The sequence below is a fragment of the Opisthorchis viverrini genome (assembly GCF_000715545.1).
Source record: "Opisthorchis viverrini unplaced genomic scaffold opera_v5_47, whole genome shotgun sequence".
Classification (NCBI taxonomy): Eukaryota; Metazoa; Platyhelminthes; class Trematoda; order Opisthorchiida; family Opisthorchiidae; genus Opisthorchis; species Opisthorchis viverrini.
In genome coordinates this window covers 173,386-185,280 of record NW_008751702.1, presented here as the reverse complement: position 1 = coordinate 185,280, position 11,895 = coordinate 173,386, and the positions used below count along the sequence as shown (strand labels likewise).

The following is an 11,895-nucleotide window of genomic DNA, read 5'->3' as shown; positions in this document are numbered from 1 at the left end:
CAACCCCCCCCCCCACTTGACAGCCCACTGACAATGCTGGATTTATGCGCCAATTTACCAGCTCGCGCGTGGAATGCGCAGCTACCTACCCCACCAAATCATCGGTGAACGAAACTGCGGCATCTACAACCAGTGTACGACGAGTACGCGGTTCTTACAGCTGACGATGATGATGATGATGATGTTTATAGCTGACTTAGACCTTTTTTCAGTTCGCATGTTGAACACTAATCTATCCACAAGTCTTATGGCACCAACATTACCGATCAGCTCATGCAAGCTGTATTTCTATGGTTTCAGACGTACAATCTAATGTCGGAGAAGTGGTTTACCCATGCTTCACCGACCCTGTTTAATAGTGGTACTACTAGACCGCAAATGTCCAGCTGTTTCCTGATCACAATGAAAGACGACAGTATCGAAGGTATTTATGACACACTCAAAGAATGTGCTATCATCTCCAAGAATGCTGGAGGTATCGGCGTAAATATACACAACATCCGGAGCGCAGGCACTTACATCGCCGGAACCAAGGTGGTTTGGATGGAATTGGNAGCGGTTATGTGCTTTGTCCAATTGATTAATCTTTTGCATGACCTTTATTTGGTAGTCAGTTCGGATCGGGTCAGTGTTACCTGTTGACAGTACATTTATCCTTCTAATCCATAAGTTTAGTTTGACAAATTGGGCAGGCGAAACGCAACAGCTTGAATGACCCATCTGTCTCACAGTCCTGTCTTGCCAACCACCGGGGGGTGTTTGGAAGTCTGATATGACGGAGTTAGAGAAATGAATTATCCCGCTAGCCAAGAGTTAAACGTGCGCTCTTTTTTCAGTGTGTTCACTTACTCACTCCCTTTGTTATCAAAAAAACTTGTAGCACCCGGAATCACCGTAGGTAATTTATATACCCAAATATCATATAAATATCACATATACACTCAAAAGAACTATCGAGCTATGTTATCCTTGTTGGCCACGTGCTTCCGTGGCAACTTTTATCAAGCTCCGACATTTGTTTCGCTGACCTGACGTCAGATTGGTTGTCATGGATAGAGGGTTCACAGCTATGGCTCGACCTTTCCTCTGTGTGGAAGACCTTCAAAGTCTTTGTTTGAGCATCGGTGCTCACTAAACATTGCGCAGGTCCATTTGGAACATCAGATCAGTAATGCTGAGGTGCGCCAGATAGTTTTCAAACCAACTCTCACTCAGGTCGCCTGGTCACACCCCACAGGGTATGTTGGTTGGGCCATGTATTTCATGCACCTGAGGATCGCTTACCTCGCAGGGTCCTTTTCGCACAGTCGTATATCGGACAGAGGGATCCAGGCACGGTCAATCCATGACTTGGCAACGAATTATAAAAGCCCTTACTAGTGAACTCAGTCTCATTGGTGACTCGTCTCGTTGGATGGAGACGAGACAAACCAACTGTTTATGACCGTGATAGATATGACTGTGTCACGCACCCAATGGCGGTCCTCTATCAAAGCCGTTACCTTCACCAAGGAACTCTCACTTCCTGCTACGCTGGATAAGCAAACCAATTGGACGTCAGTTAGCTGACTGGACCATCACCTTCAACGCGGGGTTCTCGTTCACTTATCTTCGTTTAAAGAAGCGGTAAAGCTGGAATCAGCACTTCGATAAATGGTTTGTAGTTGAAAAAAATTGAACCGAATGTTCTGCTTTTTCACTGACCAGTAAATCTCCATACTGTTTTCTTTCCTTGTTTCAGTTCCAATGTTGCGTGTGTTTAATAACACTGCTCGCTACATCGACCAGGGTGGAAATAAACGCCCCGGTGCTTTCGCCGTCTACCTGGAACCGTGGCATCCGGACGTCCTCCAGTTCATTGAAATGCGAAAAAATACTGGCGCCGAAGAAATTCGTGGTCGGGATTTGTTCTATGCCCTCTGGATACCGGATATCTTCATGCGACGAGTGGAGGCCAATGAGGAGTGGACACTCATGGATCCACACGAATGTCCAGGTTTACCTGATAAGTGGGGTGAGGAATTTGAGGCCTTGTATCTGAAATACGAAGCGGAAGGCCGTGGACGACGCACATTGCCTGCCCAAGAAGTCTGGTAGGTCCACATCATACTGTCTTTTCTGTTCCCGATGACCATAAGTTTCTTCGTTTTTTTCCATTTTTTTATTCTAGGTGTGTGTGTGTGTTCTAGTGTGTTCTGCAACTGGGTTTCTGTTGAATGTGGCCCATTAGTTTGGAAGTGCTAGCATCCGAATAGGAAAAATAAGCCTATTTTTCTCTAAAGCTGTAAAGCACGTCATGGTCAGTGACCAGAAGCTCGCCTACTGTAAATAATTTGAACGGAAAACCAAGAAGATGTGTAATTAGTCGCTTTTATCTGAGAAGGTTGTCTTGTATGATGCTTTTCCTCACCCCGACCAAAAGAGCATGAAATAGCTCAGTGGCCATGGCGGACCGGAAGGTCCGTGGTTCGAACCCAACCTCCGCATCTGAACTACTCCTGTGTAGGTCTGGACAATTTGGCAGTATCTCAGCCCTCATGCTTCCCTCGGGTGGCGTGACAACTAGGCACCGAAAGGGTGAACAATCATTAGTATTTATTGCATGCTGTGACAACTGAGTACCATCATCCCAAGAAGGCCAGTGTCCTGACTACCTGTAACTGGTCATCGTGATTTTGATTGTTCTCAGTACGTATCACTCACCAATCACGGCTTTATTACGCACAAAAATATCCGTCAAGTATTGTACATTCAGGTCTGTCACGAATGGCCTTCCATCCTTGGGAAAAGAACCTCATCCCGAAACCGAATGCTCCCAAAGATGAACACTAAATATTTTAATATTTTTGTCTACAGCCAGGTGGGCTTCGCACACTCTGTTGGCGTGAAATTTGTTATAAAGGTGTGTTAATACTAAACCAAAACTTAATGGGAGTCAATGAGTGTCCAAACCAGGATGGGCTATCTTTCAGCTCGAAATTTATGTTCATCAATGTTCTTTTTCTATCATAACTACTTCTGAATGGGGTGGAACAGTTTTGGATCATCAGGAAACGAGAAACAAACTCAGGAATATCATTGGTCTAGGGTATAAATACAAAGTACTGCATGTGCGACAAAATTCCAGAACTACTCTCTGACTCCCCTAGTCAGGGGGGGGGTATGTTCCGCTACCCTGTTAGTTGTAGAGTCATCGGTAGCGTATTTCCACACACTAGTTACGTTAGCATATTCCATGGACTCTTTATGGCGTTTGGTTCAAGACTTCAACTTGGTCGGTCCAGTGCACTCTTTTAAAGTGACCGGAGCCAAGTTTTGATAATTTGAAGTCGGTGTCACTATTCCTTTTGTGAACTTATCGAGACAAGGCATTATTTGCCTCACTGTAAAAGGCTACCGTTGTTAAGAGGATACGCAACTGAAACTCATCCATTCAACACGGTTGGCAGTACTGCAGTCCGTCCGGAGCATTAGTGTGGAATATCCTTTAGTCGTCCATGATAGTATAGGGCCGTCACTGATTCCAGGTGACTGGAAAGTCAGTCCAAGGTTAGAAGCACTAAATTCTTCAAGCACTTGCACGAAACTCACAGAGTCAGAGTGCCAGATTTCAACCAACATTGATTCATTGGTCATAGGCGTAAAACATATCACGAGAATTTGTTCAGCACACTTCACTTCAAAGGCTACATTTTGGAACAGCTATAATCATTATTTGACCATTCTGGTGTGTTTTTGGCTTTTTGGAGCTCTTAAACTGGCTTTGTTTACGTGTATTGTCCTCTCCCGTTTCTAACCTAGGCACTCAATCATTGAGGCTCAGATCGAAACCGGAACTCCGTTCATGCTGTACAAAGACGCTTGCAACAGGAAGTCCAATCACCAGCATCTGGGAACCATTCGGTGTAGTAACCTGTGTACTGAGATTGTTGAGTATAGCTCGCCGGATGAAACTGCAGTTTGCAATCTCGCTTCTATCTCCCTTGGACACTTTGTTGATGCTAAAGAACGTACGTTCGACTTTGATAGACTGCAGTATGTGACTCGAGTCATAACAAGGAACCTGAACCGTGTCATCGATAATTCATTCTATCCGGTTGAAGAGGTAAGTGCTGTTCTGTTTTATGGATTGACTGCTTTGCGATCCATACGCAGTCGTGTCACTAGCGGCTTAGTATTGCATTTTCGATCCCACTAACTTGATATCCTCACTTTTGCCTTACCTTGCATCTTTTGTGTCACGTTTCAATCTTTATCCCTACGTAGGCTCGTCGATCAAACATGCGCCATCGCCCTATTGGTATTGGCGTTCAGGGTCTGGCTGATGCATTCTTGTTGCTACGTTATCCGTTTGATAGCCCGGAGGCTGCAGCGCTCAACAAGCGAATCTTTGAAACAATCTACTTTGCCGCTCTTGACGCCTCTTGCGATCTCGCTAAAGAAGAGGGTCCCTTCGAAACCTATGAAGGATGCCCTGTCAGTAAAGGCATTCTTCAGCCGGACATGTGGGGTGTAGACACGGAAGAATTAAGCAAGATCTCCGGTCTCGACTGGGCAGGTTTACGACAAAGGATTAAAAAGTAAGTGAACACCTACTTCTCCCCGACCTTTCTGTATCGTTTTCTCGAACCTGCAAGTCCAACCTGTTCATATGTGTTCGTTTAGGTACGGTGTCCGAAACAGTCTCCTTCTGGCGCCAATGCCAACTGCATCGACAGCACAAATCCTGGGAAACAACGAGTCTATTGAACCGTTCACTAGCAACGTCTACTCTCGCCGCGTGCTCAGTGGTGAATTCCAAATCGTCAATCCCTATCTGATGGATGACCTCAACAAATTGGGATTATGGTCCGAAGAACTCAAGTCCGCCATTGTGGCAAACCAAGGTTCTGTTCAGGATATTCAAGGCATTCCTGATGAAATAAAGGCTCTCTACAAAACCATCTGGGAACTTTCTCAGCGCAAGATAATTGACATGGCGGCCGACCGAGGGCCTTTTATCGACCAAAGTCAATCACTCAACTTACATGTTGCTCAGCCCAACTACGGGAAAATTACCAGCATGCACTTTTACGCGTGGAAGAAGGTAAGTCTACTTGACGTTGCACTTCTCTTATTCCCTGTAAATTACAGCTGATATTGGTTCTACGGAGTGCATCCTGATTTATTTTGCTACTGGCTGCCACGCTGGGGTTTTGTCCCACAACAAGCTTTCTATTCAGGCAATCCTCTTTAACACGTATCGACCAAGCGACAAACTCGGCTTTCGTTTAACGATCATAAAATTAAAAAAATAACGTCATTGGTCTGTCGCTATTACTTGAAGTGTTCACGTGGTCTTTTTCTTGACATCCGTTTTCCAATCCGCGTATATGTCATATGTCAACGAACCGCACTGGAAGATTGATAAAAACACAGACCGGCTGTACCATTGATTGTGACTATCTTCGCCACGTCCATCACCGCGTGTCCTAGATATCAAAAGCATCTGAGTGTGGTAAAAAACGACTTCGTTTAATCACAACATCACTGTTTTACAGTCTTCACACTTTCATGTTGGGATATCTGGATTAGATTTCAGAGGTGTTTGGTTGTGTAGTTCAAGTCCCCCGAAGGATGTGTGTCCCATTTTGATACACGCAAATTTAGGGGTTGCACACCCTTTGGAAAGCTCTCCTTCCTACCGGATTTAACAGCGGGGTATGTTGCCATGGCATGCTCAAAGGAAACTGTACGGTATAGTTATATGACTGTTGGCGAGTTGTGGAAATTCATACCTCAGTTACTAGCAGATGGGGTAGCAGTTCATGCTGTGGTACCCGGACTACTTCTCAATCCAAGCATTGCTGTGGTGTTCGGTGTTTGACAGACAAGCTTGTTCATTTGATAGTCACTCTCCTCCAGAGGTTGTTTCCTTGTACGTCACCTGCGGAGGCACTGAGTCATTTCGTTTCACACCGCCCCCAGCAAACTCCTGGCCCTTCATCTCATTGTGTATCACTCCTTGAGTGACCGTACCTTGGATTCCTCGGCTTGATTCCTTTCTATTCATTCACGAAATAGCGAGGGTACCGTGTGTCATTTGCAAGTGTAGAGCACCAAACTTCGCTTCACATCTTTTGCACTCCTGGTTGCATCTTTCATATGGTTAGTTTCTGCGGTAAGTGGTTGTCCTTTACAATAGACTTGCCATTCCCTTGGAAATCGACGAATGTGTTGTCGGACATACAGTTCAGCTGTTTTCGCTCGGTGTTTAGTGTTTAGCTGTTTCGCATCCCACTTATCTCACCAGACAACTTCCTTGCCCCGCGTTTAAATTGGTTACTTTGCTCATCCATTTTTTCACTTTTTTCCTTCTCAGGGACTGAAAACCGGCATGTACTATTTGCGTACTCGCCCAGCTGCGGACCCCATAAAATTCACCATTGATAAGACTCGTGTACGTGCTTTGATGGAACGAGGAGTGACAGTAAATGTAGGCAACGAGACAACTGGGAAAGGTGACGTCATTGACGAGCAACAGGAAGCGGAAGAGGAGGAGCGCATAATGAAGGAAATTCAACGTCGGAACATGGAGGCCATCACCTGCAGCCTGAAGAATCCAGAAGGATGTTTGAGTTGCCAGGGCTGAGCATTTCTAACTGAGAGTCGCTATTGCATTTATTCAATGCTGGACATCTACTCGTGTATCATCAGATTTTTATACACTGTCAGATACTGATTTTAATGTATGGTTTTTTGTGGCTTACTTTACGGCCTTTGATTTGGTTTGGGTTGGTTGGGAGGGAGCAATGAAATTGTTTGAGGGCATATGGATCCCTTTTCGTATTCTGGTCTCCTATTTGTTCGTCTCCTTGTACCAGTGATGGTTTCATGGTTCATTATATCCAGTTGGTTGACGAGTTCAATGGTATAAGTTGGTGGACTTTGTTGTTCACTTTTTCAGTTCTCCTTTTTATCATACTCCTTTTGGCATAGCTTTATGTTCCTACTCCGCGAAAGACTGGTGAAAACCCACACCGCAAGGGCACACGATCAAGCATTGTTGATGAAGGTGGGAAATAATACATTGTAATCATTCAGCTGTAACACCCTTTTGGTACCTAGCTGTCATGCCACGCAAAGGATGCACAAAGGCTGAGGCATTGACTGGTTGCCCAAGCCTAGACAGGAGCAGCCGAGATCCATAGGTTAGGTTCGAAGCACAGACCTTCCGGTCAGTAAATTCGCGCTTTAACCACTGAACCATTTCGACCTGCGCTGCGTGGCCACGTGCCAATGTACACAAGCTCAGTTTCTCTTTAAGTAAAGGATGTCCGATATGTAGTGGTGAAAGTGGGGGTATCCCCTAGAAGATCAACGAGCAGACAACGAAGAGAATGATATCCATAAGGGAAGTCGCAGAAACGGTTTCGAAACGTGATGACAACCCAAACTGGTTTACTGGCACTGGCCCTCTCATTTCTAAGAACAAGTGACAAATTTACGATTGATTCCACTGTGCTCTCCAGTGCGGGTGAACAAATTAGGTACGCAGAAGTTCGCACTGCGGTCCGGTACATACGTTCCGTCTCTGGTCATAGGTCTCCAGCAAAAACCCTACACTTTTGGGGCCTATAGACAAGCAAAGAATCCGTGTTAAACCAGTGTACGTTTATTCTAATTGCTAACATGCTTCCTTGTTTTCAGGCAAATAAACACGTATTATGAGTGGGCCATAGTGCAGTCGCACTCGTTTAACTCGTGACAGTTTTGTTCCCTGTCATTGTTCGTTCCAGAGATCTAGCACTGTATCAGTGGCGGAATACCGTAATTTTTTTTAGGATGATGGCTAGAGGAGCAATGTGAGTTTGAGTCCCATGACAGGTTTCTGTTCCGTTGTGTGAAGAATATAGCAATAAGCTATCTACTCCCAAAGTCAGCCTCAAACGTGATAGGACTAGACAGGCTACCTATCTAATACGGTAGTTCAGTGGTTAGGGCGCGAACTTACAGACCGGAAGGTCCTGATTCATACCTGACCTCTGCATTTCAACTGCTACTGTCTACGTTTCGGCAAATTGGCGGTATCTCATCCCTCGCACTTCTTTTGGATGGCATGGCTGATAGACAGCTGAAAGATTATTATTATCAAAACGGTAGGCGTGTACTACTCTGTGACTCTTTCCTGTCTAAGAAGTATCATACATCAAAGCAACTACTCATAAAGACAATAGCAACTGGTCCCTAGAGGAGGCTGTTCTATCTGGAGACAGTTTAATTATTTGTGTAATGCCCGTTTGTGCCATGTTGGTACATAAGGAGGGATCTCCGGTGGTGTTTAGTTCATCGGGAATTATGCTGAGGCTCACCGTCTGTCACCCTGTCTGGTGACTGTTCATCGTGTCCGGCTACGCTGGGTCAAGGAAACCAAATAGAAGTCGGTTTCCAGTCTGGTGCTACTGAAATGCTAATCAGAAGCAAGATTGGGCATAGGATAACAGAATTTTGACGCATAAGATCAATCAAAGTAATTAGAGAATGGATTGAGTTAGTAAATCAGTTAGCACCGCTTTTAGCATTTCCGTGACAGACTAATCGTGGTGTATCTGTTTACGTCGTTGCCGGTTCGATTACGGCTATTCTCTCTTGCATGCCTGGTCGGACAGCACCGTGTCAACTATATGGACATTGAGAGTGTTGAGCGCCGTAAGCAACCCTGGTACATGCGACTAAGATACATCCGCTCAAGTGAAGTGTGCAACGGAAGTCTTCATCTGGAAATCCCACCTTCATGAGGGATGCTATGGAATGTCTGTCTGGCGAAACACTGAAGCGTTCATAAACGGTATATTATGCCACCTGTGTTCCAACTGATTGAGACTTTTTTCGCCAAATAGCTGTCTACGGATACGGTTGACCGAAAATTTGGTTCCGTCATGTTTGACTTAGCACAGGGTGATGGCCAGTTAACAGACAAAAATCCGGGTGCTTATGGAAAGTAAGTCCTGAACAAGTGTACCGATTGGGATCATCATCCATTGTAGACATTGGGAGATTCAACCTTTGTGTCTTTTGGCGCTGATCCAACAATAAGATCTGTGCCCTCAAATAAACTCCTTCAGAGAGGCCAGCTCAAGCCATGATCACTGCACTATGATCCCGTTAGATTTGACTGGCTCACTATGAGGGCTATTCCAACGAGATGGGTATCACTTTTCTTTATCGCTGATCAATGGATGTGGATGTCTCATATCTTAAATCTGGGCAGTTGCAGACGCGCCTTTGGACATCTGGGCGGGTGTAGTTGGATCGCATACATGAGGGTGTTTTTTGTTTGAAAGTTGCGCGAACTCCATGGCAGTCAGCGGATGTAGTGGTACTGATCCAACCCAACAAACGCTTCGGATAGTGAAGGCAAGCAGGCGGACGCGTTGAACCCAACGGTAATACTGGTGAAAGTGAAAGCACAGTCAGATCATACTCTCGTTGTAGCTCGAACAAGTTTGTTCTGTCCTTCGGTCGTTCACTTTGGTGATGATAAAATTGTGAACGATTCAACTAATCTAGTCTTACAAGGATATAATATGACGTCACTATTATCGGTGTTCTACTGAACCGTTACATAAGGGTGAAGCAGGAATATAGATGCCCATTCTGGAACTAGGAACCCCAAAACGATGCCCTATGAGTTATCCACTGCCGTTAGAGGAATAAGCTGCGTGAGGGAATACGCAGTAATTGGAAGCGTAGGTAACTGTATTTTGGACAGCATATCGGAGGTTTAAAGAACTTGTAAAAAAAACTTGCAAGGAAGTGCATGGAACGGTTTCTTAATTAAAATCCATTTTTTAGAATAGATTGTTCATCTGTTGTGTCTGGCCAGTGTCATCCACCATGAACTGACTGCGGTGTTTGATTGCTGGAGACATAAGAGGATAGTGCCAGGAAGTTTGCCATCTTCGCCGAAATCACTCTAGTCTGCCAGTCGATCCCCTGTCCATACATCATTGTTCTGCTTATTCAACCTTGGGGAAAAAATCAGACCCGAGTTGTGCTTATATGGAGGCTCATTAGTAACTTATATCCCCTTTCCCTGATTTATGCGGCGAGGCCGTTAGCCCCATTCAACCTGAGCATGCTACACACACCTGAATGACAACAGCTGAATAGGTAAGGAGGTACATGTTTGGCTAATGTGCATGGTTCGCATAAAGCTTTTGTCATCACCTGTAAATCCCATCTCTGACAGCTCATCTGATCCTAACGTCTCACATGTCGGAAGCCATGTCGCTTGTGTGACCGGGAACCTGATTCATTCTCATGTATGCTGTTGTCAGAAATGACAGTATATCTATAGACCTTTGTAATGTAACAAAAGTTTCAACCTTTTAACAATACATGAAGTTCCTCTCACCCAAATGGGTAGATGACAATATAAGGAACGTCCATGATCAGAAAGTATCTGCAGTAAAAAGCATAAAACGCATAGATATATTGATAACTGGGTTGCTTAATTGGCCGCCCACCTGGTTTTCCAGCTTGGAAAAATCTCAGCAGATGTTTTGTCACCATTCATGGAAACGTTGTCAGTGCTCGGATGGGCGCGGGGACCTACCTCCAGATGAGATGTTTGTGAGCCAAGTTCCAAGTTTGGCGAACAGGCCAACTGGCAATTACTACATACATCCAAACAGAACTCATAGTGAACCCAGATAGCATTTACTCTGCATATCGATAATGAGAATTCGGGAACAGAGAATGTAGCAAATACTTTTGGAGACTGAGTGTCTCAGGGAGAGCGAAGACGAAAGGCTTCCTTTTTGGTATCTTGATTGAGCACTTTTCTGAAGATTATGGTCGTATGGAGATACCACGATAAGACGCAGGTGATAATTTATACCATTTAGCAACAGCGCGTCTGCAGTTTGCCACCACTTTATCCTACGAAGCATAACCCAAATGTTTACGTTGTAAAATGAGCACATGGATTTACATCCAACGCAGATTTACCCTGGCTTCGAAAGTCACATGTCTACGGAAATCCCAAAATATCTGCACAGTAAGATCCTCCAATAATGGACGTTTCCGGATTCCCCATCGGTCCAGTGCCAGAAGGACAAGCAGAAATCTGTGGCTCTAAGGGCGAATGTGTAGGACTGGGCACCGTGGCCGTAATTTCCTCGCAGGGTATTGCAGCGGAATAGTCTTAACAGATTAGGAAAGCACGTGATCAATGAAAAACGTTTGGAACCTACTAATGAGTCATTGTTTTGAAAAAGTTTCGAAAAAAGCCAGTAGCAGGAACCAACAGATACATGAACCGTTATTATACTACTTGTCAATCAACCCCAATGCGGTTAATGCCAGTGGTACCTAAACAATGTACATTCCAGTCAGATCTCAGTGTATGTCCGAGGACGAGTGGAGAAAACCAGGACAAAAACAGACTTCAGAAAAGTGGGAGCCAAATGTGTTTGGTTACGTAGCACGTGTTCTTTGCCGTTCGGTTAAAGAATATCATAAACACGAAATTCAGCTGAGGCTCCCTGTGAGAATTAAGTTTCGTATGTATATCGGTACAACCCGACAAACTAGAAATCCATAATTCAGCGAAGCGTAACAACCAGCACGTATGTATTCGAATTGGCGAATATGTATAGCATGTGTAATAATAAAACAAGAGAATAATGAATAGAATAACGAATAGAGTATCAGTCATGTTCATCACATCCGCCACACCTTGAATGAGAGTGTGGATGTTTATAGTCCAGTGGTGGTCTTGATCGCAACCTTTCGGATCTTCTCGGAATGGAAACTTCAGACTCTTCACAGGTTGTGTGTTCTTCAGATACGTTTTGTCCAGATACCATAAGATCATCTACAAAGGACTCATTAGTATTTGAAACAGCAGGA

The 11,895-nt window shown here is 44.6% G+C and overlaps 2 protein-coding genes across 2 annotated transcripts in view; both read left to right on the top strand.

Annotated features, from left to right (window-relative positions):
- T265_03280 (hypothetical protein) overlaps positions 1 to 7,190 on the top strand; it is a gene marked incomplete at both ends in the record, with an annotated part of 13,459 nt that extends 6,269 nt beyond the window's left edge. Inside the window, 9 exons of the mRNA XM_009167726.1 lie at positions 301 to 475; positions 1,742 to 2,093; positions 3,802 to 4,105; positions 4,267 to 4,580; positions 4,666 to 5,086; positions 6,362 to 6,611; positions 6,715 to 6,773; positions 6,979 to 7,054; positions 7,084 to 7,190. Of these exons, the coding sequence (XP_009165990.1) occupies positions 301 to 475; positions 1,742 to 2,093; positions 3,802 to 4,105; positions 4,267 to 4,580; positions 4,666 to 5,086; positions 6,362 to 6,611; positions 6,715 to 6,773; positions 6,979 to 7,054; positions 7,084 to 7,190 (2,058 nt within the window). The remainder of the gene's footprint in view (positions 1 to 300; positions 476 to 1,741; positions 2,094 to 3,801; positions 4,106 to 4,266; positions 4,581 to 4,665; positions 5,087 to 6,361; positions 6,612 to 6,714; positions 6,774 to 6,978; positions 7,055 to 7,083) is intronic.
- Positions 7,191 to 7,422: 232 nt separating this feature from the next.
- The window catches only part of T265_03279 (hypothetical protein), a gene marked incomplete at both ends in the record, with an annotated part of 21,344 nt that continues 16,871 nt past the window's right edge, over positions 7,423 to 11,895 (top strand). The window contains one exon of the mRNA XM_009167725.1: positions 7,423 to 7,529. Within this exon, the coding sequence (XP_009165989.1) occupies positions 7,423 to 7,529 (107 nt within the window). The remainder of the gene's footprint in view (positions 7,530 to 11,895) is intronic.